The following is a 25,911-nucleotide window of genomic DNA, read 5'->3' as shown; positions in this document are numbered from 1 at the left end:
TCTCCAGAATCACCTTCTCCACCTTTGAACAGGAGGGGAAAGGATTTTGAACAACACAGAATATCTTACATCATATTTAAAGTATATGACTTTGCAGCATGTAAACATTGCGTAACACCAGCAGAGTACATGAAGAAATGTAATAAAGAGGTATTAGTGCTGTCTGGTCCCAAAGATCTACCAGATTGTTATATTAGTTGCACCCTCTGTATTAGTGGACAGTTAATGCTGGTCTATTAAAATAGCAGAGGAGTGTAATAACATTTTTGACGCTGTTGGCTCTTCTCCAGTGACTTCATCTCGGCTGCTGAACGGCGATGACTGTCCTTGAGCGGTCCGGCGGCCTTGTGGTCAACCTTATATCGCCCCGCGTCTCTAAATCCATCCACACACGCACCACAGACACACACGCACATACTGGCTCACACGTCGCCGGTGACGGGGAGGTCAGCCAGCAGCCGTGTCACCCGTTAGCAGCAGGTATAGAATTACACATGATTTCAATGTGACATCCAATAGCCGCAGAAGTCTGAAACACAGATAAAGTATTTCATTTGAACTCGAACAAGAGAGGGATCATTTGATGCTAATCATGCGCTGTATGTCCTTCTGGAATCCCGGCTGACAATTTCTTCCAGCGAGCAGAAATGCTTTTACAACTATTTCTGCAACTCAAGCGCCCGCGTGCACACACAGAAGACGGCGTAGGTCAATGTCGCCATCGGTATCATTGGTGCAACATTCACCAAACACACCCTCGGTAGGCTTCGAAAGCATCTAGCGGCTGATGCCCGGGATCAGCTCACTTTGCCATGAGTCCATCTGTCCTCACTTTGTGTTCATCTGGATGCCAGCGAGTCAGTTTTCAAAAAGGATAAATCTGGATTCTGCCATCCTCAAAGATCAAATTATCATGTAGTAACTACTAAATTTAGCACCGAAGTGTAGCGCTAGGTGACAGAGTGCACTACGATTGGTGCAAATGCATGAACATGTGCACTTAAAGGTGCATTATGTAAGATTAAGGAGCAGCATATCACCACGCTGACCGCTAACTGCTGCTAGCTGTAGCTGCAGTAAGCTAGTTAGCTTGGGTAGCTGTGCAGCTAGCAGGAGGAGGGGAGCGGGCTGGGGCTAGCTGGTTAGCATGCTTACTTCAGTACATAATGTAATGTTGGTTGATTGTGTTTTTAGCTAAAATTCTTACATATTGCCCCTTTAGTTTGAATATTTATGACTTATTCGTCCCTGATAAGTTGGAATCTGACCTGTTATCAGACATTAAGTGTAGAAATAGCCAATCTTCTCGCTGATGCTCTCATTATATGTAGGTCAGACAGAGAAATCGACATTAAATTGAGAGTGTTTCATAAATATAATTTTTCGGGCGGGTAGGTTTATTTGCCGGCCTCTACATCTCAGAATTTCAAGGTCTAATTAGGGATATTGATTGACAACCTTGTCTACCAGAGTACTCAGGTCAGAAGCTTAAATCAGTCACTGACTGCAGCTAATCAATGTTTGCTAGGTTGGGCTGAGGTTGCTTATCCTCTGCATGCACATGCTGAGTGGATTAATTAACTCTGAGCCGTGGTAATACTCCTGCCTGCACAAGTCATATTCCACCCACCGCGCCTGTGTTAAGCCCTTTAGCCATCAGTAGTTCTCTCCGTCAACATGCTTCCAACACCTAGCGGTTCTGTTGGAGCACAGGTGGAAGACGATATAGTTCAAAGCAAGGTGACCAGACTCTTGGCTTCAGGTGGCAAGTTTGTCATGACAATTGAATTATGTTTCAGTTGTCTGCAGGGTTCTTAAGCCACTGTGAATGCAGGGAGATTACGCCAAGATATAACTTGGTTAACACTCAAAAGAAACCATTAATTTCCACGGTGGATTCCACTTCAGCCTGGCCAAGCCAAACTGGGATCATCCTACTGTTTCCCTTTTTCATTTTCAGGACATGAAATTGTTGGATTATTCTAGATAAGATGATAAAGTCACCCAAACAAACACTCCCTCGCCTGCGAACGCAGGTTGTGTTAAAAGGAATGTCCTCGGCCTGCAGCGAGGGTTTCTGATAGAGCCATCAGGATGGCCGCCTGTGCCAATTTAACTCACAGCATAAAGTGATGGGACTGAGCCAATCGATTGGCTTATTACTGACCTCCCCTCATCAGGGAGTGTGTTCTGCTTCCATCACAACCGCAGTCAGTACTGCGGGGAGGATAATTGCAGTGTGTAGCGCACAGGGTGGGTCTCAAGTATCCCAGCACTCAGCCTGTTGCCAGAGGAAAACACATTGATCTCCGAAGGTGATGAAAAGGCTCTCTCAAAGGCCCGGCTTCCTCCTCAGGAGCGTTCCAGCCTTGACACTGAACCGGAGCAAAAGCGTAGATGATCCATGCACGCCTGCCAGCCGTAGCCGTATTCATGTCGTTTGTCTTCTGCGTGTGAGTGTGTGTGTGTTCGACAAAGAACTAGAGAAGAGCTGCTTCTGTAATGATTTTAGTCCTTTATACAGTGTGCTGTATGTGTGTAAGTGAGTGTGCGTCTTCGTTTAGGTGTAAGGTGTAATCACCTTACATCAATGCCGAGACTCTCAGGTGCAGAAACAGTTACTTTGTCAGCAATTAGTGAAACAGCGGGCCTGTCTGTTTTACTGTGGCGGTGCAGGGAGAGAAAGGTGCACTTTAAATACCAGCTTCAATCTGCCTGATGCAGTGTTAATGGAGCCTGCAGCGACAGTCGGATTTCTCACATCCTGTAATGGATTGACTCGCGGTTTAATGAACTGATAACTGGCATCTGGACAAGCACGGCGTCAGGACCCGACCAGCACACGCAGGCACAGAACTGCCGTATCCATCAGGGATGGGCGGAGAAACGAATTCATCTCAAGTCGATAACGTCCTCTGACCACTACTGAGTGTCCACGCGGCAGAAAGAAGTATGCATCATTAACTTTTTTTTAATCAGTCGCTGCTCTCTGCGTCGTGATGAATGCCGCCTCATGTAATTACTTTCAGATTCCCGTTGGGTGATGTCTTGGGACTGTCTGACATTTACAAGTGCCCTTTTGGTACTGTGGATTAGTTTCAGCTTTAACATAATGATAACAACTCTGGCACGGACTCTCGGGTGTATCAGAACTTGGTGTTTTCACGATGTCTTGTAATTGAAAACTGCAGCAGTGAGTTTCATGAGAGTTGGTGGAGCAGGCGTCACTGTTCATTACCCCTCATGACTGTTTGGTAGATTTAATTCAGCCCCTAATCAGCGAGATGTCTTGCTTTGCCGGCCGTTGTTTAAATCAAACTGTAAATTTCCAGCTAACAAATCATACTCTCTTGAGTAGCAACGTAAACACGCGTCGATCTTCATATAACAATGCATTTTTTATAGGGAAAGACAAAGATGCTCTTTAAGAAAGCATTGTATTCATGAAAAAAATGAACTCTTAAACCGGGTAGATGCAGTGTGTGTGTGTGTGTGCGTGTGTGTGTGTGCACTGAGATATTATGTGGTGACAATATAAGTGCACTGAAAGAGTACAACGGGTAAATGTAAAAGTCAGACACAATGGCCTCTCTTCTGGGCAACAGATTAGATGTAATTGCGAAGAATTATTTAGGAAATGGCTATAATCATCATATTTATTCAGGAAACGGTGGCATTGGAGCAAAGTGCAGTTGGAAATAAGGATAATGAAGACATATGCCACAGAATCAAGGAATAATATGCAATATCCTTTCGAACACTGTTTTTCTCGGTCAAGTTGGGATTGAAGTGTGGGAAGTTAAAATTGGCCCCCCGAATTCCTCTGCAGATCTCGGTGTTTATATCGTGTTGCCAAACGGCCTCCAGAGAACGTTACGACTTAGACACATTGTGATTTAGCGCTATAGGCTAGTAGCTTAGCACTCTTTAAACGGGTTCCGGAGCTCATTTACGAGTCGGTATTACAATCCACAACCTGCAAGAAAAATAATCCAAACAGTGTGGCTCCGATTTAAAGGCTGTTAAAGAACCGCTGCCGTTAAACAAGGTTGATAATATGGTTGCTCTTTGAAATGGCTTAACGTTACATGCTAACCATGCTGCAGTCTGCTCCTCATATCGGATTGCAGGAATGTGGAGACTTTGCTTCTAATTTCCAGGAGTTGAACGTACACATACAGTTGTAAAATCAAATGGTTGCACTGTAAATCCTACCGGAGGTGACGTTTCGGGTCCTTTTGTGCAAATTTAGACAACCTGCAGTTGACCTCTTCCAAAGTTGTGACAGCTTTTAAATAGATCGTGTTCATTTCGTGTAGCAAATAAGCACATACAGCCTAACAGGGTCGAGTGAACTAACTTTAGAGCAGCAGTATCCATCGGTCATGCTTCTAACATTTGGAGAGCGATATGGTAATTTAAGGTCCTGGAGACTTCAACGGGCCGGACAACTTGTTATTTGAAAAGAAGCTCTTTGTTCCGCTTGCTGTGTTCTCATCTCTCCTAAACTGAAAAGGTTTGAGGAAGTTAAGGGATTAGTAAAAGTAGTTAAGAAGGTCAGCCGGAGTACCACAAGGACTTCCTTACTGGAGCCAGGTTGGTGGGTCACAAGTTCAAGGGACTTTCCTATTTCTCTCAACAATACCCATGACGGATGACCTCAAGAGGAGCTGGAAGCTGGCGGAGACACAGTCCAGATCTTCATCTCATTGTGCCGTTATCTGCTGACTCTGTTAGACTCCTGAAAGTTGGGCATTCTCACTGGAGACACAGAGGTGCAGTTTAACTTAAAGATGAACTCTTATAACCACGCAGATCTCAGACTGGGAGAAGTTTTATTAACTGTTCGTGTACTAATGAGGAAGGTCAGGAGCACAAAGTGTGTATTGAGGATAATAAATCCATTGTGATGCTGTCAAACCACTTTTATCCCCAGGTTGTACATCCGCAGACGTGATATTTATCCTATATTTTCTAAACTTCCATTGAGAAAGTGCACATATTTCATAGTAATTGTGCTAAGGAGGCTTTCTGTGTTACAACAACCTCGAGGAGGAAGAGACCAGCGACATTCATGGATGAGACTGATTGTAAAATTGTGGTTCAATTTCCATTTTTTCCCTTGGACAGTGGACCCAGTGTTCCATGAATTAGCATTATATGTATTGATTTATTCACTGTCATGCATAGTAATAAGGATCTTGGATCAAAATTGTTGTCCTCTCTGCCAGACGTTTCCACAAAAATGTACTTGTAAAGTAACAAATGATTGTACAGTAGAAAGCCAGCTTTTGTGCAGCTTTAGCTCCGGTGACCTGGATACTCGAGTGTTGCCAGGTTTAATAAACTCATCCATCCATGTTGTGGGATTAAATGGACTATATTAAAATCTGTTTTGACTAAATCTTCCTAAATCCTTGGAACGCTCGTAAAGACATTGATCAACTGAGTTTCTTGAGAAATGCTTGGAATATTTTTGGCATCCAAGCTCCAAGTTCTGAACCCGGGTTGGGCGCCACCTTGATAAAAACCCAGCGCACCAATGAGCCACAACAGTAAAAACTCTGACAGGTGAATTTATTAACATTCATCTTCTTGTTATGATGTTCTGCTGTTCTACTTTGACAAGCACCATCCACCCAATCCCTAAAGTACAAACCCAGGTCAGTAATGTGGTTGTAAAGCACCAAAACAAAAGTTTAGTTTGTGTCGCCATCGTAATATTACAGTTATTAATCTTAAAGGGATATTCCGGTGTAAGTTTAATCCATGGTCTAAATCACCGTGAAACTGTGTTAGACTCCCTCTCGAGAGATCAAGTTAGCAGACCGCTAATTTACGGAGTTTTATCAACCTCAGAAACGACCGCACAACAACAATACACTGCAGTAAATGGATCCAAATATAAACCGCCACCAAAAAGCCACAAATAATGCTCAGAACAGCACCAAACTTCAGCAACAGTACAAATAGGGTCTCAGCACATAGTCCGGGGCATCTAACCTCCGCTAGCTTAGCTGGATTTCTACTGAAAAGCTGACTAAATTTACCACTCTTCTGCAGCAGCTTCCTGTTGACGGGAAGTCCCGACGAGTCGATTACCGAGTGCAGTAGAGTTCCGCGGCTCATGGATGAAAATGTATGATTATGACTCCATGGAAAAGCAATCAAAGTTCATATGTGCCTTACCTGCCAGTTTATAACAGTTATTATCGAGAGCGGACAGGGAAAAGAACGGAATTGAGCATTTCTAACCGCACTCGGTAATCGTCGCGTCGGGACTTCCCCGACCCGGAAGCTGATGGAGGAGAGTTGAAATCTGTTTTTAGCTTCACAATAGAAATCCAGCTAAGCTAGCGGAGGTTAGATGCCCCGGACTATGTGCTGAGACCCTGTTTGTACTGTTGCTGAAGTTTGGTGCTGTTCTGAGCATTATTTGTGGCTTTTTGGTGGCGGTTTATATTTGGATCCATTTACTGCAGTGTATTGTTGTCGTACGTTTCTGAGGTTGATAAAACTCCGTAAATTAGCGGTCTGCTAACTTGATCTCTCGAGAGGGAGTCTAACACAGTTTCACTGTGATTTAGACCATGGATTAAACTTACACCGGAGTATCCCTTTAAAGTTATTGTAAATATGTTGAGTCTTTTTTTTTACATTTAAAACCAATGCACAATCCGGATGACAGGAGGTTGTGTAGTTCTGACATCTCTTGTCCACAGGGGGCGCCAGAATCAACAACACAATTAAAGTTGCTGCTTTAAGAATGTTTTCAATGAGTTTCCAAAGTTCAGCTTTTTACCAGCACAATAGGAAAACAGACATTACTGTTACATCATGATGGAACCTGACAATAATGACAAAACCGTTGTCAAACAGGATACGTTTCAAACGGCCAATTGAGAGCAAAGTCTGATTATAAAGCAATAAACAAAAGAAAAGTGCTCAGTGAGGCCTTTTAACAACCAAATCTTTCAAGGATATTTTTGGTCTTTGGTGCACCTTATACCCTTGGCGTGAAATTCACCACAACCGAACCAAACAACAGTCAGTCTCTGAAAATGTTGGCATGGTGCGGTATTGTTCTGCTATGACATTTCTCTCAAACACTCATGATGGATGTATTTTTATGACTCATATATAAACAGTTAGGTCGGCATTTGGCGCTTTTGGTATCCATGAAATAGGCTGGTTGTTTGTAATTTAGCATGACAAGGGAGGTGAAATAGTTTGGAGACTAACTTGTGGAAAATGTGTAACGAATCAAACATGAAATCTTTCTACGGCTTGCACAAAGAAGTTGATCTAAATAAGCAGGTGTTTGTTGCACGGCCATTAGAAAGTGGAAGGTATGATCTCAGTGATGGACACACTGTGGTACTGTATCTCTTAATATACACAATATACATAAAAAACAAAAGTACATACAGCGGCCTTCTTATTCTGATTATTTGAGTATTTTAGACAATTTTGTCTATCCAACTGACAACATGTCAACATGGGACAATGCAAATTGTATGATTTTTCATCTCACTTGCAGAAAACGTCTGAATTTATCCACTTTACCCAGAAAGGTGCAAGTGGGTTTGCTCAGAAGTCTACAGCCAAGTCTCTTCAGACCTGATTTACTGTGGAGGTTGGAGCTGGTACCCAGTTTGCTATTTTTGGCACGACACTTTCATTCTGAGGAATAGCTGTGCTACTTTGTGAGCGATGCATTGAGTGGTCTGATTATGTATATCAACTTCTGAAACAATGCTGGTATTGTAAATGAGTCGGGCCGCGGCTGGTTCACTTAAAACTGATTGATTTGGAGGGAAAAGAGAAATAGAAACAGAGGTGCAGCTCCGTTAACGGTTCTGGGCCAATCAATATTTTATGGATGATGGGCAGTGGTAAAATCCAGTTTTGTCTCAAATGCATGAAGTATAAACACAAAGTTTATTATGTCAAGCGATGCGTATCCTTGAAATAGTGTTGTAATGAACAACATGCGCAAAAGTATTCAAAAACAATACAGCCATGGCTTGAAAACAGCATGTTTCCCAACACTGCCAATTACATTTTGTTCTTCCAAATGGCATTCAAATAACTACAGCCAACAGTATGTTGGACAAAGTCATTCTGTGGGATTGTAAAAATCTCATGTTGTTTGACGAGATCTGTAGCGACAGAAAGCAAATAAGTGGTGAGACTTGAAAGCTTTGTGCTGATGCTTTTATGCTGCTCTTGCAGCTAACTTGGTGCCATTCACATCACAATCTGTTACCGTCGTACAAACAGATACGGCGAAGTTGTATTATGTTTGTGTGTGATTTTTGACAATATCCTTAAGCCCTATATGTACCATTTTATGCTCATGTGCATGTAAAAGCTCTTGAAAAGTAAAAAAAGTACCACATTAAAAGAAGCTGCTCTCTCCCACAGAAAACACTGCTCCTGAAACGCCTCATCAGAAGTCTTTAATTCCGTGATTTTGTGACACCATGTCACATTTGCATAATTTATGCATAGCGGCTAGATTGACACGTAGGAATTGATTTAGCACAGTTAGTCTGGTGTTGTTAGCGGTGCTCGCTCAGGCGTGTGTGAGTTGACCAATCAGAGCGTTTATTGAGCACTAAAGTGTGTGAATCTATTCTAGCAGTGACATTAAATTATGAAACTGAAAATGAGCATATGTTTTCCTTAAAAAGATGATGGCTGATAATACGTTTGTCTCTAACATGGAATTCTTACTCGATATCGACCGATAAACAAAGTTCAGATGCTAACATCAACATGCTAACATGCTCACACTGACAATGCTAACACGCTGGTGTTTAGCAGTTATACTTACCATGTTCATCATCCTAGTTTCACCTGTTAGCATGCTTTGATTAGCTAATTAGCATTGGACAAGTTAAACTGAGGCTGATGGGAATGCTGAAGGTGTTGCAGATCATTTTGACCTGATGATGGCGCTAGAAGAGGAGTTGATGGATTTAAATTTTATGACCATCCATCCAATTTCTCTCAAAATCACAAACCTTGCAGTGGTAGTAGAGCACACTCACCAACAGATCTCTAAAGTCTGTTGGATTCATCCCACGGCATCGCTGTCTGTAGAAAGTTTCCTTACAATCCAGTTGTTGTGTAATTCAATCTGTAATTCAAGTGAGGGGGCGACAGATCTACCAATATTGCCACCAACAGAGACAGACAGCACTTGTTTTGATGCCTCTCTGCTCCCACATTGTAAAGTTGCTTTCTGCTGCTTCCTTTCCAAAATCCCAAATCCACCAAATAACCCATGAAGAAACACAATACACAACACCACAGGGTCCATTTTGTTATGTCTGACCAAAAACTCTGTCTGACCAAACTTCTAAGCGAACATCGAGTTCACTCTGATTTATTTCACTTTCAGACTTTGAGAGCTGCTGAAAAGATTTCAACAGATTGTTCGTCGTCGGTGACCCTCATCATGAAATCCACTGCCACATTTAGCTTTTTTTCTAAAGTCGCTGTTCCATGACTATACTCGAGATGCTGTGAGAAAATAAGAATGATGTTTTCCAGCTTAAGATTTCTCGTCATTCCATTTATGACCAGGAGGCTTTACAATCGACGGTCCCTTTATTGTCTTAATTGATTTAAAACATGTGTAAACCCGTTTTGACTGGTCCTGATGGACTTTGTCAAGTTACTCTTTCACTTCAATTATTTACTTTAAATGTCATGGCATTTATTTTCACAGTTTTTTTTCCTTCTGCTCATATGACTGTGCTGTGCATGAATCTCCTCTTACATGCTATGATCAGAACGAGAAGACGAATATTGTGACTCTTGAAGATATTTGAAAATAATGGAGGCTATTTGTCTGGATCACCAACTCCCATGTGGGGAGTGTTTTCTCAGCAGCTGTCAAAAATATACCGCCGAAATCATTCGGATGTCGAATCGTGAGACAGAAATATTCCTCTCCGAGGTGTCAGGTGTCATTTCAAAGTGAGTAATAATGAAGTGGCTGCCAAGTGCAGTAAACTCCCTTCTGTTTCTTTTAAAAGCTTTAAAAAACAAACGTATGGAGAAACCAGGGTTGATGTGAGCTGTAGTAAAGTGAGAGTCAAACTCCACCTGTGGTTACATACTTTAAACTGTGCCTGGACCCTTCACTGGCAACGCCTGACATTATCCTGGAAGACGTCCAGAAGGAGCAGAGTCGGAGGCTGAAGTGAAGCCAAACAGTGGGATCAAATTAGGGACTGAGCATCATACAGAGAGTTGTGCAACGTAATCCTTCATTTTGCACCACAGCAACACATCTGGAGAGCCCTAAATCAGTCATACGCTACATAAAAAGACATAGCTTTTTTGATTTTATTTAACTCCGTGCTTTGTTCCTTTTGTACCTCTTCCTTTATGGAGGGATGTATTCACAGAGTGTAGGACTGAAGGGAAGTTGATTAGACGACATGCTGTGGGTTGGAGGTCAGACCAGGTTTCGTTATTTGGCGATTACATGGTTGTTTTGTATTCTCGGTCCTGTTTTTTTTTTTAGCCCATGCTGGAAAAAAATGAGCGTCACTTAAAGCAACTTTTGACACCCAGGCAATTAAAGTCAAGCTGTGCGCTTTGTTCAGAAACTGTCACGAGCCCATTACATGACTGTAATCATCTCGAGTCTCTGACGTGGCGACAGAAACCTTCGTCTTCGGCGGTCTGTGGGGTCAAAAGAGTTTTCAGGGAGATTTGCATAATAAGTCTTCACATCATTGTTGCTGCCTGATATGAGATCTGGGTATTTTTCTGCGATGCAAAACCAGACGGAGGAGATTGTTCCTCTTGGTAACGTTGACTTCCAATGTTTCTGAGCGACTTCTCATAGACTTCTCATACCGTGGAGCCATCAGAGCTCTATGTTTAACTTCCTTTGACTACATTTTTGCCAGAGAGTAAACAAAAATGCCTGAAAACGTGTTTCCAGCCGCCGGGAAAAGACTACATGTACTGTATAGCTGCAGGGAAGAGGTCATTTTGGGGAAGATGCTCCCAGTTTCCAAACCGAGAGCGCCTTCGCACAATACGACCCTGTCAGGTCTCCAACATGTAAAGGCTGACAAAGCGTGTAATTGTTTTACTCCTCCAGCTGAGCTTTCACAGATTGATAGTGTTGACAGGGAAATGGCAAACAGGAAAACACTGTCTCGATAAACAAATTACAAGCCAGGGCATCCGTGCTGAAAGGAAAATGAGAAAAAGAGGGAAAAGAAAACAGGGATGTCAGCATGAAGAGCGCGTTTGCGGCGAGACGGTGTGTGTTTCCTTTTTTCCACCTCGGCTTATGCATAAACACGGAGCCGCAGTCCTTAATAAACCCGGAGATCTTCAGGTGTTTGTCGTCCAAAGGCGATACGTTTCACCGGCTCGTCCTCGCCCGGCTGCAGGGGAGCTCCACTTAAAGAATATGAGACCTACGCAAACAAAAAGACAATCAAATTACTGTTTGTATTAAATTCTGCTTTGTTTTTTGGCAGGACCTCCGGGAAAGAGAGGAAGAAGAGGCCGCAATGGAGAACCTGGTATGTACAGTGTGTGTGTGTGTGTGTGTGTGTCACAAGATCACTGAAGTCTCACTCCAGGAACGTTCGAGGAATAATTCACACTGCACTTACAGTCACGTAAAAGTACACGGTATATCTCTGGAGGCCAAAATAGGTTATAGATGTGTAATTTGTGGCCGGGTGGTTTTCGGCGTTCGCTTGGATTGTTTCAGCTTCAGTCGCTGTAGAAACACTAGATGTTCACAGTTAAACTGGGGGGCAGTGCAGCTCTGGGAAGTAGAAGTGATGCACAAACTTGCAGACGCCCCAACATCTGAATTCTGAGACACTCTTACGCTCCGTTGCTGATCCCAGACATGATGTAGTCGGGTTTGGGCACCCACGAGAGGGACGTGTTGTGCGGCGACACTCTCGCAGGGTGTGGCTGCAAATTGAATCTGCAGCGAGAACATGTTCTTGGCACGGAGCTGCTGTCCACGCTCGCCTCACCTGATAGTGAAAGTGATAACAGGCTCTGGAGCGTGTCGTCGTGAAGCGCCGTGCAGCGCAGTGCAGCGGAGCGAGGCCCGCGCTTTGGAACCAAAGTACTGCCCTCGTAAAAAAAAAAGAAATTAGAGGGACGGGGCGAAGCGAGGTCTCAGTTTGAAGTGAGGTAGAGTAATAAGGGAGCGGTTTGGTTTCACAGCCTGAGAAACAAACAGAGCGTCTGTGAGGGGAGAAAAAACACAGACGCTTCTTCTTAAAGTCGCAGGAGTCAAAGCTGATGATACAACTGTGTTACAGCTCAGAGTCCCCAAACAATGGAACGCTTTGGAAAACTTAAAGAAAATGGAAGGCTGACAATCATCTTTTTTACTCATGTTAAGTTTATTCTGAATTTGATGTCAGCAACACGATTTAAACAAGTTGCGACGGTTGCATGATTGCATAAGAATATTCCTAAACAGGTATTTGAAGCCAAACCAAGTGTTTCATGTTTTCATGTCGTGTCACGAGAGAACGAGGACATTGAACCTAAACAAGCGTCAAGTTGCAACATAAGAAAAACATTTCAACACATCTGTGGTTCTGCAGAATCGTACTTAGCTAACATTTATTCTGACTTTATTCGATTGGGTTTTGTATTTGATTTTCAAAGATTCTTTAACTCTCTGCACTTTTTGGGCCGATCTCGTTTGGAGTCCTTGTTGTGGCCATGTTCTGCAATCTGAGACGTGGATCGGCCGGCTGTGGCGCTCTGCCTTTTCTCATTTACGTAACACCAAACTATGACGTGAAAGCCGAAGCAAGATGAAAAACGGAACGGCAGAAAAATCGAATGACAGACAACAGTTCAATGTTCTGGTTTGCTGCAGATCTGAAACACCGCCAGCCTTTGTTTATCCAGTGCTTAACTTTCCAATAAACATCCACCGTGCCAGCGTATTTCAAATGGCACCATTGTGCAAAGACCTTTTATTTATTTTTTTCCCTTTCTTTCTGCTCAGCCGGAGCGAATGTGGACGGCTTCCTCTTGACAGATCAATTGGAAACAAGCGAGCAATCATATCCGCTCACAGTGTCTGCTCTGGAGTGGCACAGCGGTCTGCGAAGGCCAGACAATGGGGAACAATTGGGATGACAGGCCCCTCCATTCTTTATAATAGCCCAAATTACTGGAATAAATAGGCTCAAGTATGTTAAATCAGGCACATTTGGCTGGAGCTGGTCTACCTGCGTCAGGGCCTCACATCATAGGTGTTTCACTGATGTCACCAGCTTTTTTATCCGTGTGTTGCCGGTGATGTGCGGCGTCCACAAAAGGCTTTACAAACGCAATCATTTAGAAATCCTTGTACAGAGAAAGTCATTTATAACGCCGGTTCTCTTTTTAAACGCTCCAAAGCCATTCTGCTTATTAGCGAGCGATCACGGCTCAGTCATTTCTGCTACATTTACTCTGTGGACACGTTGGCAGGCTTCAGCAAGTGTGCACAATATTCTTTGTGAAACCCACAGAAGCATTCAAAACAAATAAATATGAAGGCACCAGCGCTGCATTATGCTCCCATGTCAAACTCTGTGCACCCTCTTCCACGGGAGAAAAACTGAAGACGAATTTCAGAGACGTTATTTATACGACTGAAGAATGCGGTCGTTGACGGGCACAGGCGGGCGGCATTCTGCACCGTAAGCCTTCTGCAAATCCAATTTCCCTCTTTTAAGTTCTCAACACTGGTGGATGTTGAAGGGAAGCATATTTAATTCATGATTCGCTTTAACCAAAAGTAACTAAGCCGCAGCGAGTTTTCCACACATTCACGGCGAGGTGTTTTGCAGTTTACTCCTCACAGAGGAGAAGCTTTCGCCCACACTTGGCTGCGACTGACAGAGAGAACAAACAGGAAAAAGACACAGTGATATTTACCTATGCATTAAAACATGAATGGATCGCTTCATTAGGATCCCCTGTTTGTTTACCGGTAACATATGGAAAGGAAAAGTGTGGCATGACAGTTTAGGATGAAGACGTTTCTTGTAGCAGTGGAAGCCACACACTCAAACTGTTCTAGCAGGTGGTCGATGCTGGAAAGTGTAAGAAGTTTCCTCCCATATTTTCCTGACGTGAATAATCCGTACTTTTTCACTCGAGGACCCGCGTTCACAAAAGGAGGAATTGATGCTCAAACTGTGCCGGATGAGCAAATTTAAGCTTTCAGTGACGAGTGTGAGCGAATGCCTGACTCTTCTTGTGGGTTTAAAGAGTCGCACTGCAGCTTCTCTGCAGCTCCGGCATGTTGTGAGCATTCACGCGCTGTATTTAGTCGCCTTTACAATCTCTGGTTCACTCTGGTGAGCAGAAAAAAAGCAGGACGGTGACAAACGGCGGAGGAAATGACCGGAGGTGCCAGCGTGAGAACAGAGAAGTGAAACTGAGTGACTTAATAAGACTGCAGCTTTGAGGGCGGATAATCTGACATTATGTCACTGACTATTAAATATTGCATGGATTATATTCCAGGAAATAAAGTTTCTGGTCTAACCAAGGCTGTAAAATGTGGGAATCTGAAGGCTTTTACCTTTGAGGTGGCTATTATGTGCTCTGCAGCGTTTTGCACGTTTTCTTTTTTTTTTTTCCTATCACAGAATGTCTTTGATTTTCCATAATTGCTTAAACTTTGCGCTGAGCCATTCGACACAGTGGGACATGTCAGAAAACACACAGCGGAGCAGGTTTATTAAAAGCTAAGTGGTCTACTGTAACTCAACGATCCATAAAACAACGCTACAGAAGTGCAGCCCGGCGAGCCTGAAACACACGGCTCCTTAAACGCTCCAGCTGCTGGAGCCATTCGCACTTTCCTCCGGTCATGAAGAAGAACAGTTCAAGGACACAGGACTTGTAAAGAAAAAAGTGATCCGTTTCTCTTTTTCTTTTTTTCAGGATTAAAGCAGCTGGGTACCTTTTTAATAAGAACATAAAGACCTGAAATGATTTGCAGGGTTCTGGGGAGCCCTGAAATGCGTTGGCACACAGGCCTGTGAGCAGCAGTAATTGGCGAAAAGACATGTGTCACCTCACAAAAGTGCGGGGGGAGTTTTTAACAAGCGCGCAACCCCTTGTAGCAGTGAAATTAGAGCCACTTACGAATGTAGAATATGATCACTCGGCCCCGGCGGTCATCGTTCGCTGAGCTGCACGGAAAATAGATAGAGGAATGTCGTATCAGAACGCGATTGAGGAAATTCATCTGAGTTATATTGATGGAGAGTTTCTGTCTAACATCATGGAAGAGAAGCATCTTCATGAAACTTTCCTTCCTAGAGAAATAATACGCATCAAGAGTCCAATTTCCCGTCTCGGTGATTTGGATGTGTGGTTTCAGTGGAACATTGATGATCTGAGTCTGTTTGATCGCTGATTGAAAACACACTAACCAAGTTTTTTTCCCCTTTCCTTTCTCTTTCAGGACCTCCTGTAAGTATGCCTGCTTCACGTCTTCTCCAACTGTGAAGGTAAAACCTCAGTAAAACAGTAAAGTGATGCAGTTCAGCTCAAATTTACTGTTTGGCATCAAGACACAGCTAGCATAAAGCTTCATATTAAGGTACAGCCAGTAGCTGGTTAGCTTAGCTTAGCATAAACACCAGGAAATATGGGAAAACAGCTGGCTTGGCTTTGTCCAAAGGTAATTAATGAGCTTAAGAGCAATGATGTGCGCAAGGGGGGGCAGTGGCAGTCGCCCCACCTTGTGGCCCAATTGTTGAAAAACGTGCGCTAAAGTGCCCTCTTGGCAGCCAAAACGCACGCTAAAGTGCCCTCTTGGTTGGCAAAACACACTAAACTGCCCCCTTGGCTGGTTAAAACATGATAAACTGCCTTCTTGGCAGCCAAAACGTGCACTAAAGTGCCCTCTTGGCAGCCAAAACGCACGCTAAAGTGCCCTCTTGGGAGCCAAAACGCACGCTAAAGTGCCCTTCTTTTCGCCCCTGCCCTTCAAAAAGTCTGTGCACGCCACTGCTTAAGAGGCCTTGGTAGGTGCATTTCATTGTGGAGGAAGCCAGCCATTTTCAGTCTTCATGCTAAGCTAAGCTAAGCTAATGTTTTGTTATACCTTCTACCCTTAAAATGGAACTTGTGAGCTCATGGTTACAACATGGGGCGTCGTGTACACCATGTACTTCAATGTTGAAGTTTTTAGCTACGGGGAGAAGCTGTCTTGGAACCACCGAGGCTAACAATCAAGCAAGCTAGCGAGTGAGCAGCTGACATATTGTAGGAAATGCAGAAGTATTAAAACAAATATATATAGTATATATTAACGTGTTGTTAGTGTGAATATGTACGCATGTAGTTGATGTAAAAGACATCTGATTATGACAAATTTGCTACCAGCAGTCTCAGCTGTGCCTCACGGTCCGACTCTATTATTAAAATAATCTCTGCGTCGCAGCGTTCCCCTAATAGCGACCCCTCTCCCTGTCATTTGGGCAGTCTGGTTTGTAATAGCCTCGCTACTAACCTCCATCCCTGCCAGCTCCCTGTACCCGAACAGATTATCTCACCTCATTACACTGCTGGGTGATCACAGATTCACTCCCCCGAACAGATGGAAAACTTCAGAGTTTCTTCCCCAAAGATGAAGACAACCCCCGTACATATATATAAGCACCGGGGTTTGTGACAGTTCTCTGTATAGCCGGGTCAAGCGGGGAGCTGCATTTGTGTGCTCTGTTAAAATTATTTATAGTCCAGAGGCAAGTGTGATTGAATAGGTATAATAGCGTGTGCCGACTGAGCTGTAAAAGTTGTAAGTTAATCCTCAGCGCCTTCTCAGACTCTCGCTCCTGGAGCTCTGAACGTAAGTGAGTGCAGGTGGTCTCACTTCTCGGCCTCTCCCGCCAGGCCGAACACATGACAAATAAAATCCTACTGCGAGATGTCTCAGGAGCCGACTGAAGCCCGAGAAGTGTTGTCCCTGAAATGTACGATTTGTGAGCCGGCGTACGGGACGACTGGACTTTGGGGAATGTTCCTTTGGGGTGTGACATCGTAAATCCAGTCCACACACAGGCGGTACCTGACAATGTTCCAGTTGTGGCCAGCAAATCACTCTCTGATGAAGTCATTAAGGTAGCAGAAGGTGCTGTAAATGTTTTACTGTAGGCAAAGCAACTAAATCCAATCAGAACTCATGCTGCAGCGGACAAAAGAAAGGCTATAATTTACAGTACAGACCCAAAAAACTGACGTCTGAATGACTGCATTTCTAAAAACAGACGAGTCTTCAAAAAATGCAATGATCTGACAATGACTCACCCGACGGTCACCAAGTCTGTTTCCAAAATGAAAGACAAAAAATAAAAAAGCGACAGTAGTAAGTGATGTCATGTGGTTTCTCGTTCGGTATGCCCACCCGGGGACGGCAGGGACACGTCGCTATGAATATTCAACAGCTCCCTCCATAACTCCGGGAACACTGCGTAAATTGTACGCAGGCCTCCGAGCCAAACAAACTGACCGCTGCTGAAGCCATCACTGATCCCCGTGACTTCACCGTGACTCAGCCGCTGATGAACCTACGAGGACCTGCGGTCGCTGAGACAGACGAAGGAAACGTCTCCTCCATCAGAAGTCATCAGGAAAGATCCACGCTGGCGGCTCGTGATGCGCGTTCAGACGTGGAAAAGTGCTTTGCTTTGTTTTCGTTTGCTTTCTTTTTCCACCGCTCGGGCTTTCGTGTCAGCTTCGTACGGGATCAGGGGTCAGCTGTCGAGTGGCGTTTAGTTAGATATCTCTTCTCTACGGAAGCCCACAGAGGCACGTGAAAAGAAGATTCGGTGATCAATTTTCTAAGTTTATCACTTCAAGTGTTGACGCAGGTGGATGCGTCGTCTTTTATAGATGAACAACATGGTAACTTAGAAAAGTTCAGATCAGGGAACTGGAGATCCGACCCAGAGAATATATCACCAGAATATTTGTTTCTTTCATCCGTCTCTGTCCTCCACGCAGATTGGAAAGTTATGAAGATAGACATTTGATTTTTAACTTTTACATTATTACATGCAGACTACTTTGCCTCGTCTTCTCCCTGAAACCAGACAGATATTTTGTACTGAACATAAAGTTAGTAAAGTCCATGAAATATCAGCCGAGGCAGAAAATCATCACGTCTTTGCTTTCCATTTTGTATCTCCTGCCCTCGTCTCTCTGCGGCTCTCAGAGGGCGGTCCGTGTCAAAACATCGACCCCGAGCGCCCGCCGCTGTGTGTGCACACCATTTAGCAGCAATCAAGCATAAAACACCATCCCTGAGGCTGCGCGCGAGCACCCACCAACACCACCCGCCGACTGGACGTTTTTAGCGCAGACCGTATGCCATACTAAATAAAAATTATACAGTCAGAGAAAGAAACGAGCTCGCTTTGAAATCTGGTCAGAAGGAGAGGGGGAAATATATGAAAATGATACGATGTTGGAAATATCAAACCCACTTCAGCCCGCTGAGCATGCCTCCGCTGCACCGCACCGAGGTCTGGAGCCAGGAGAGTCATCGTACAGCACACGAGCCCCTCGCAGGAGTTCAGCCATGTTAGCACAAAGTAAATAAAGCTGGCTGCATCTGCATCTGTATCTGACGAGTCGTTTCCACCTCCCTGCGTCATCGGCTGAGATTCCAGCGACGCAGGTTGAGGATGATCTGTCACAACGTATGAATTATGCAGCCGCGTTCCAGGGATTAGAGGCAGCGTCGGGGTGAAGCGGAGGAGCCCGGGCGCCCGCAACCCTTCATCCTTCATCTGTTATGCGCCGCAGCTCCACACCTGTTAATAAAACATATTGGAGCTGGACTTTGATCACTTTTGCCCGACAGAAGTGGGTGAAGGTGCGAGGTTATCTGAAGGAGGACTCTGGTTGGAGTTGAAGGAGAGTCTCGCCTGCTCAGATGTTAATTTACAGCGTTTGCTTCTGTTGCGTGCTGCGAGTTAGAGACAGAAAAAGCCCATTAACACATCAGAGTCCGTGTGAAGCTGTGCCCTCCGTCTGTGTTTCACATCAGACACACGGAGGATCTGGCTCCGGCCCACCGAGAGCTGCAACTGGATCTATCTGACATGACAGCGTTTATTTGGGCTCGCGAGGGCGGCGTGGCTGAGGAGGCCGACTGTCACTGGATGTGACAACATTAAGAGTTTGACCTTTTAGATGTCAGTGCTCACGCTGGGCCCATCAGCAGCCCTCGTCTGTCAGGGATTGACGACAGGAAGCCGACGCTGAGGTCCACTCGCAGAGATTTGAAGCAGTCAATAGGGCACTTAGTCTGAAGTCTCACAGGGGAAACAGGAGAGTTAGAACAGTATGAAAAAAGCGCGAAAAAGCTTCTTGATTGAAAGGAATTTTCCTCCTGCTCATCACATCAAATGATGAGAAATGTAGACCTGCCACATTGTGGTTCTAATTGAATCAGCAGAAGAAGTGAAAGAAATACTTTTCCAACTGGAACATTGTCCCTTTTTCAACATTTCATATCCACAACAAGAATCCTGCGGGTCAGAGATTTGCTTACGTATTGCGCAGGGAAAAATGTTGGCTCCGATGTTTGGCTTTTCATGCCTGCAATTTGGTCGAAGCTGTTTAAAATGTTTCCCCTCCTCAGGAATGACGGGACCGCCCCCCCCCCCCATGTTAAAACACGTGAATCTCCTCCATATTTGATTTGCGTCCCGACACACTGCACACACACGATCTCTCACTTCTCAGCAGTCGCATCATCACTTTCAGTCCTCCCTCCCCGTCCAGGCCGTCCCTGCTGCTCCCACGAGAACATCCAACACATACCGACGCACACGCTCACAAACACGTACGCGCACATTAAAGCCATTTTATGCCGGCTAATTGTGATACACTGTGGATATGGGAACCAGATGCCATTCCCAAGTCAGTTTTCCAGTGTGGTTTTCCTATCCCTGCCTAACCTCTGCGTCCAGATTCCCCCGACGAGCACCAGCCACTTGTGGTCGTCCGTTCCTGCCATTCTGCTCTGATTACTCACATCCCTGTCCTCCATTAGTGTCCCGCCTTGAAAAAGAAAGTGCCCCGGGGGCCCATGGTAATATGATTGAGCGTTCCCATGCAGAACTAACAGATGGAGGTGTACGTATAGATCTATGCTTTTACTTGATGTCTTTAAGTCTGTTCCAGGTTTGTGCACACTGGAAATTGAGAAGATTTCACTTCCAATGGTGTCCACATGCTAAACGTGGCCAATATTTCCACTCTGACGTTAAAGCGATTGATTATATTTGTGCATCCAGACGGGACGTTTCACCTTTGCTGAGCGGGGAGTTTCTGGGAAATGCCTGCGAGAGAATGAATGCAGCATTATTTTTCTTCCATAGAGCAAAAAAAGAATCGCACCTGAAAACACCTCATTGCTATTATGTGCTGTATGTGTTAATTAGCAGGCTTTGGTAGGCAGCTTCGCTTCCTTTGGACGCAGCCAGGCTAGCTGTTTCCTCTTACTGCTAGGCTAAGCTAAGCTAGCTGGCTGCCGCGGAGAAAACGGAATAAGCTGATTGTTGCCAAAACGTTGAATTGTTCCTTGAAGTCGTCCAGGTTAAACTCAGTACAGACTGTTGTGATGTCAAGAACTTCTTTTATTTTCAATGTATGGCAAACCTGATGCATATCTCTGCTGTGTGAAGCGTGTTAGTCTGGGTTTAGTCCTCTCAGAGCCTTTACTTTGGCCCTCATCCCACTTTTGTGGTGAGCAGCACTCCTCACCTGCCCCCCACTCTCCGCTTACTCATTCCCTGTCAACACTCGGTGCCCGGAGGATTGCTTTGCTTAACTTCCTGTGTACACACATGTTTATTAATATTGTGTAGCTGTGTGAGAAAACCGTGTGCCCGTAAAGAAGAGGTTGTAAAAGCGGTAGTTGTTGGCCCGCGCTCTCAGAGATGCCAGTGCTCCAGGGTGAGCTGATTGGATCCATGTGGCCGGCAGCTCGGGCTACAGCGACCGCTGCCAGCCCCGTTGGCCCGGCTTCTACAACCAGCTTCATTTGATGGATTGATTTCCTGGACCTCGATATTTTTAACAGGTCGCTGCGATGAAAACGAACACAGCCGGGTCCAGACAGAGGTTACGATGCACATCTCCTCTTCCTGACTTTTTGCATCGTGCTGGATTAGCCGGATTGTTTCACAGGATCGTACCGGCAGCTTGCAGCCAAACCCACCAGAAACACTTTGCTCATGTCAACAAGGGCTAAAGCTGTGGACCGGAGCCAGCCCCTCACCTCATGTTGCACAGACAGGCGAGCACCGGCGAGCTTTCATCCATCATGTTTTGAGTAAATTATAGGAGAGTAGGGAGGTGAACAATGGCTATCCAGTGTCTGGACTTCCATGTGAGATGATGTGAAATTAGGCTGACAGAAGTCTGAAGTTGTGAGTTGGTGTGAACCTGCTTTGTTGCTGACAGGCCACTTAAAGCAGGACATTATCCTGTGAGCAGCAACCAAAGCACATAGATTTTATATTTCTGTAGCTTCAAACCGATTTAATCACATAACTGCATCTTTATTTTCGCTACCTGAGAGCTCGATGTAACCACAGCTGACGAGCAGCACTGCAGGGTGAGAAACACCATGAGATCTGCGTAAAAAGATCAGAATTTCGTTCCTACTAGAATAAGTTTAAACACTTTTCTCATCCTGCAGCTCTGTGTTCACCCTCTGTTTCAGATCGCCTCTGATTGGTCAGCTCACACATGCCTGACCCAGCGATGCTAACAACGACAGAGCAGCTGTGCTAAACCAAGTCTTACATGCCAAAGCAGCCACGAGGCGTAAATTACACAAATGTGCGACATGGTGACGTAATGTGATGTCACAAAGTCGCGTAATTAAAGGCGGGACTTCTGACGAGGCGTTTGAGGAGCAGAGTTTTCTGTTGGAGAGAGGAGAGTTTGACCTTTTTAACTTTCAAGAACCGGTACAAAACACTGATAAACCTTAAAATACAAATATGTTAACTGATCTGTTATTTTAATGGTATCGGCCGTGACAAGCAGGTAATTATCCTTTATCCACATCAGCTGAGAGAAATCCATGTGGTGCATCCATAAAAGGCTGAACATGAAACTAAATACCAGATTAAAGAAGAGCAGAGATAATCTGCCACCTTGTCTAATCCAATTAATAAAAACAGTCACGTACTGAGCAATCTGAGAGGAAACTAATATATAAGCAGCCTGGATAGATATTTAAGTACCCTTTTAAGAGTTCTTAAAACTGTTTTTCATAATTGATCTGCCGAACGCCGCCGAGGCTTCTGAGAAGCGCCATAAATAATTCACGCGGCATAAAATATGAAACTATATCATCTACTTTTACAGTTGGAACTACTGGACGTGTTTGAAGGTTTCGGGGCGTACAGGAGCACAATCAGGACGGGATGAAATCTACTTTTGATCTACGTTTAATCAAACACAGACCGACACAGAAGATGTGTGCAATAGTTGTGCGATAGTTTCACGTGGTGGCGATCAGCACTGCAGGCGCCACATGTGAAGCGTGCCTCGCTGCCAGGATCACTTTATTCAACATCACTGACTCTTTCCATGTAATATGAAGTGAAGGAACTTACATTGTCAGATTTGAATGGCGATGTTCATGTTGCTTGCGGGTTTGGCCTCGGCTCCCTTTGCCATTTTATATTTCCCTGCAGACCTCTCCATATTTCTCCCCCACTCTGTTTTAAAGGTGGCAGAGGTTTCCACTTTTCCTTCTCATGCCAGCAGCTCGTTCAGGCCATCGCAGGAGACAGTGGTCATGGTTTGGCTCACAACGAGGAGCTACACATGTATCCGGATAGCGAAAGGCTTAATCCTGATCCAGTGGTCCACCATAAACTCGACAATATCATGCACACAGGATGTTCTGTTACAAATCATCTCATGATGGAAGCTTGACGTGAAGTTTGCCCAGCGCTAAGCAGCAGAAGATGTGAGGCTTACCCTCAACGTGAAATGTGTCATTCTCAATCAGTGGCTGTGGTGATTCTGCTTCGGGGCAGTTGCATTCTGCTCATCAGCACACAAACGAAGGACGTATTTATTATTTATGAAGTCACTGACAAGGGCTCATCATTAAAGTAGTTTTCTAGGTCGTAATTGTTGTTGCCATGACTCCAACTCTTAAATACCGTCTGTCAAATCCAGAATGCAAACATGTTTAGAGACAACATCTTATACTGTACTGCATGCTACCGATCATGGATGCGTCACTTTTAAGTCTCCACTGGATGCCTTGCAACCTCACACTGACCGAGGGTTAGGTTTAAGGTTATTTCCCTCATTTCCAGTCCTTATGCTAAGCTAACTTAACCAACAACTTGAATAGCATTAAACCCAACATTTAAACTCTGTAAGTTAGTCTTTTCATCCAACTCTCTGCCCAAATTTTCAAAAACCATCCAACTTTTCCTCAAAAGAACATCATGCAAAGTTTGCAGTTTGTCAGATATGCACTTATTAATCCCTTTTCTTCTTATTATAAAGGTTTTGAAAGCACCACACGGGGTTAATCGTGTTCAGGAGAGTGGATTCTGATCAAACAGAAGCAGCCTGATGAGCCGTGGAGCACCTGCTGCAGGGCTGCTTTTGAAAAAGCGCCCGAGCAGAAGCAGTAAAAAGATGTGAAAAGCACACACAGGTGCTGATTAGAAATCTTCCTTGGGGCAACATTAAAAAAACCAAAAAGTTGCAGAGACTGCTTGACAAATAGACACCTGCTGCAGTTCTACTGTAGTACAGTCCGCTCCTTTGAAATAGTCTTTGCAGGAGAGCTTTTTAATAGTCTCTGTAAAAGACCCTCGCTGTACCGGCTCAAACCTCCTGGAACAGCTCCAGTGGGCGCTGCCTGTCCAAGTGATGTGCAAATGATGGGCCGTATAATGAGCAGGTGTGGAGCATGTAGCCAAATCATTGCCACATGCTTTTACCACTAGAAAAATGAACACGCTTTTTTGGGTAAGATATGCTGAGGTGTGTCAGAAGCAGCGCTCCACTTGTTAAATGGACGTTGACCTGGAAAGGCTGCTGGGTGAACCGACCGAGTGTTATTGTGCTGATCGGATTATCAGCGGCTGCTCGTGGAAAATAAAAACGTCACGTTATTTTTTACCCGTCCCTGTGCCGCAAACACCTACCGCCCCTACTCTGCCTCTGATTGGCTGTGGCATTTTACCATTTACCAATCACTGAACCCTAACCAACCACCCAGCTAATCAGACGGACGGTAGGCGGGTCTTCTGGGCATTTTCCAGACAATTGGGGTTTCAAAGTAATTGGTAATACGAAAAAACAGTTAGCCAGAAGTGCTGGATGAATGATTGAAAAAAATAGCTAATGTCATGATTAGTCAATAATCAATAAATTGAATAGTTAGTGAAAATTACGGACATTAACAGTTAAAGAAATTAGCTTACAAGGTTAACGTTAGCTGAAAGTATTTGAATAAACAGTTAGCTTTAAGCTAAAATAGCTAGCTGAAGCCATGGATATGTTAAAACAGATATTTAAGAGTAGGTCTAATCAATACACAGAGTTATTTAGCTAAAAGTAACAGACAGTTGAAGTAGTTAGCTGTTTAATGCTTATCATTCGCTAAGAGTAGTGAACAGGCGTAATGGTTGAAATAGCTAGCTAGAGTAATTAGCGTTAGTTAGCCGACAGCAACAGTTAAAGTAGGCCTAGTTCACCATAGTTAGCTAAAACTAGGTGGTTGAAGCAGCTAGCTAAAGAAATGGACATATTGGAATAGATAGAATAGTTAGCTAACAGTGAAAAACAATAACTGTTGGTGTGGTTAGCTCATAAATGGCTAATCATTAGCTAAAAGTTACAACAGTTAGCTAAAGTAATATGTAGGTTAAAATACATAGCTACACGTAATAAAGAGAATAGTTAAAGGTAACAGACTATAGGCTAGTTAGCAAAAGCTAGTGGTTGAAATAGAGAAATGGATGTGTTGCAATATGCTAAAGGTAATCAATAAACAGAGTTGGATAGCTGAAAGTAACAGACATTAAAGTAGTTAACTAGCTGATATGGATAAACATTCACCATAATTAGCTTAAAGTAGGTGGTTGAAGCAGCTAGCTAAAGAAATGGACATATTGGAATAGATAGAATAGTTAGCTAAACGTGACAAACAGTAACTGTTGGTGTGGTTAGCTCATAAATGGCTAATCATTAGCTAAAAGTAAACAGTTACAACAGTTAGCTAAAGTAAAGAGAATAGTTAAAGATAACAGACTATAGGCTAGTTAGCTAAAGTAAGTGGTTGAAATAGCAAGAGAAATTGATGTGTTGCAATAGATTGCTAAATGTAATCAATAAACAGAGTTAAATAGCTGAAAGTAACAGACATTAACAGTTAAAGTAGTTAACTAGCTGATGTGGTTATTATTAGGGATGAACACTAAAATCTAAAAGCCGTGGGTAATGCTTAAAATAATTGTTGGTTTTGAGGAATGGGTATTTGTTTGGATATGTGGTTGAACATCAGGACGCTCTTTAAAGATCCTTATTAGGCTTCTTCCCTCACAAACAAAATATAGACATGCCCTATTAGGGAAGCACAACATGGATTTGATCAAGTTTCATGAGGTTCCTGCACTTATCGTGAAACAATCTGGATTTATTGAAATGCCAAATCATATAAAGAGTTTTCATTTCTTTCCACAAACTCACGGTGCCCGGTCGTTTAGCCCTGTAATCTGCTGTGCCAACTATTTGTATCTCTCACTGCCAGATTTAATACATTAAGCAGGCTTGTGCAAAAAGCTGCAGAGGGTGTATTTGTGGATTTCT

The 25,911-nt window shown here is 43.9% G+C and overlaps 1 protein-coding gene across 4 annotated transcripts in view; it reads left to right on the top strand.

Annotated features, from left to right (window-relative positions):
- col25a1 (collagen type XXV alpha 1 chain) overlaps positions 1-25,911 on the top strand; it is a 150,596-nt gene that overhangs the window by 72,855 nt on the left and 51,830 nt on the right. For all 4 annotated transcript variants that reach the window (XM_030430921.1, XM_030430923.1, XM_030430924.1 and 1 more), the window contains exons 3-4: positions 11,520-11,564; positions 15,497-15,504. In XM_030430921.1, coding sequence (XP_030286781.1) covers positions 11,520-11,564; positions 15,497-15,504 — 53 coding nt within the window. The remainder of the gene's footprint in view (positions 1-11,519; positions 11,565-15,496; positions 15,505-25,911) is intronic.

The sequence above is a fragment of the Sparus aurata genome, chromosome 10, assembly GCF_900880675.1.
Source record: "Sparus aurata chromosome 10, fSpaAur1.1, whole genome shotgun sequence".
NCBI lineage: Eukaryota > Metazoa > Chordata > Actinopteri > Spariformes > Sparidae > Sparus > Sparus aurata.
Note: the sequence above shows the minus strand (reverse complement) of the source record. Positions and strands in the feature narration are given on the sequence as shown.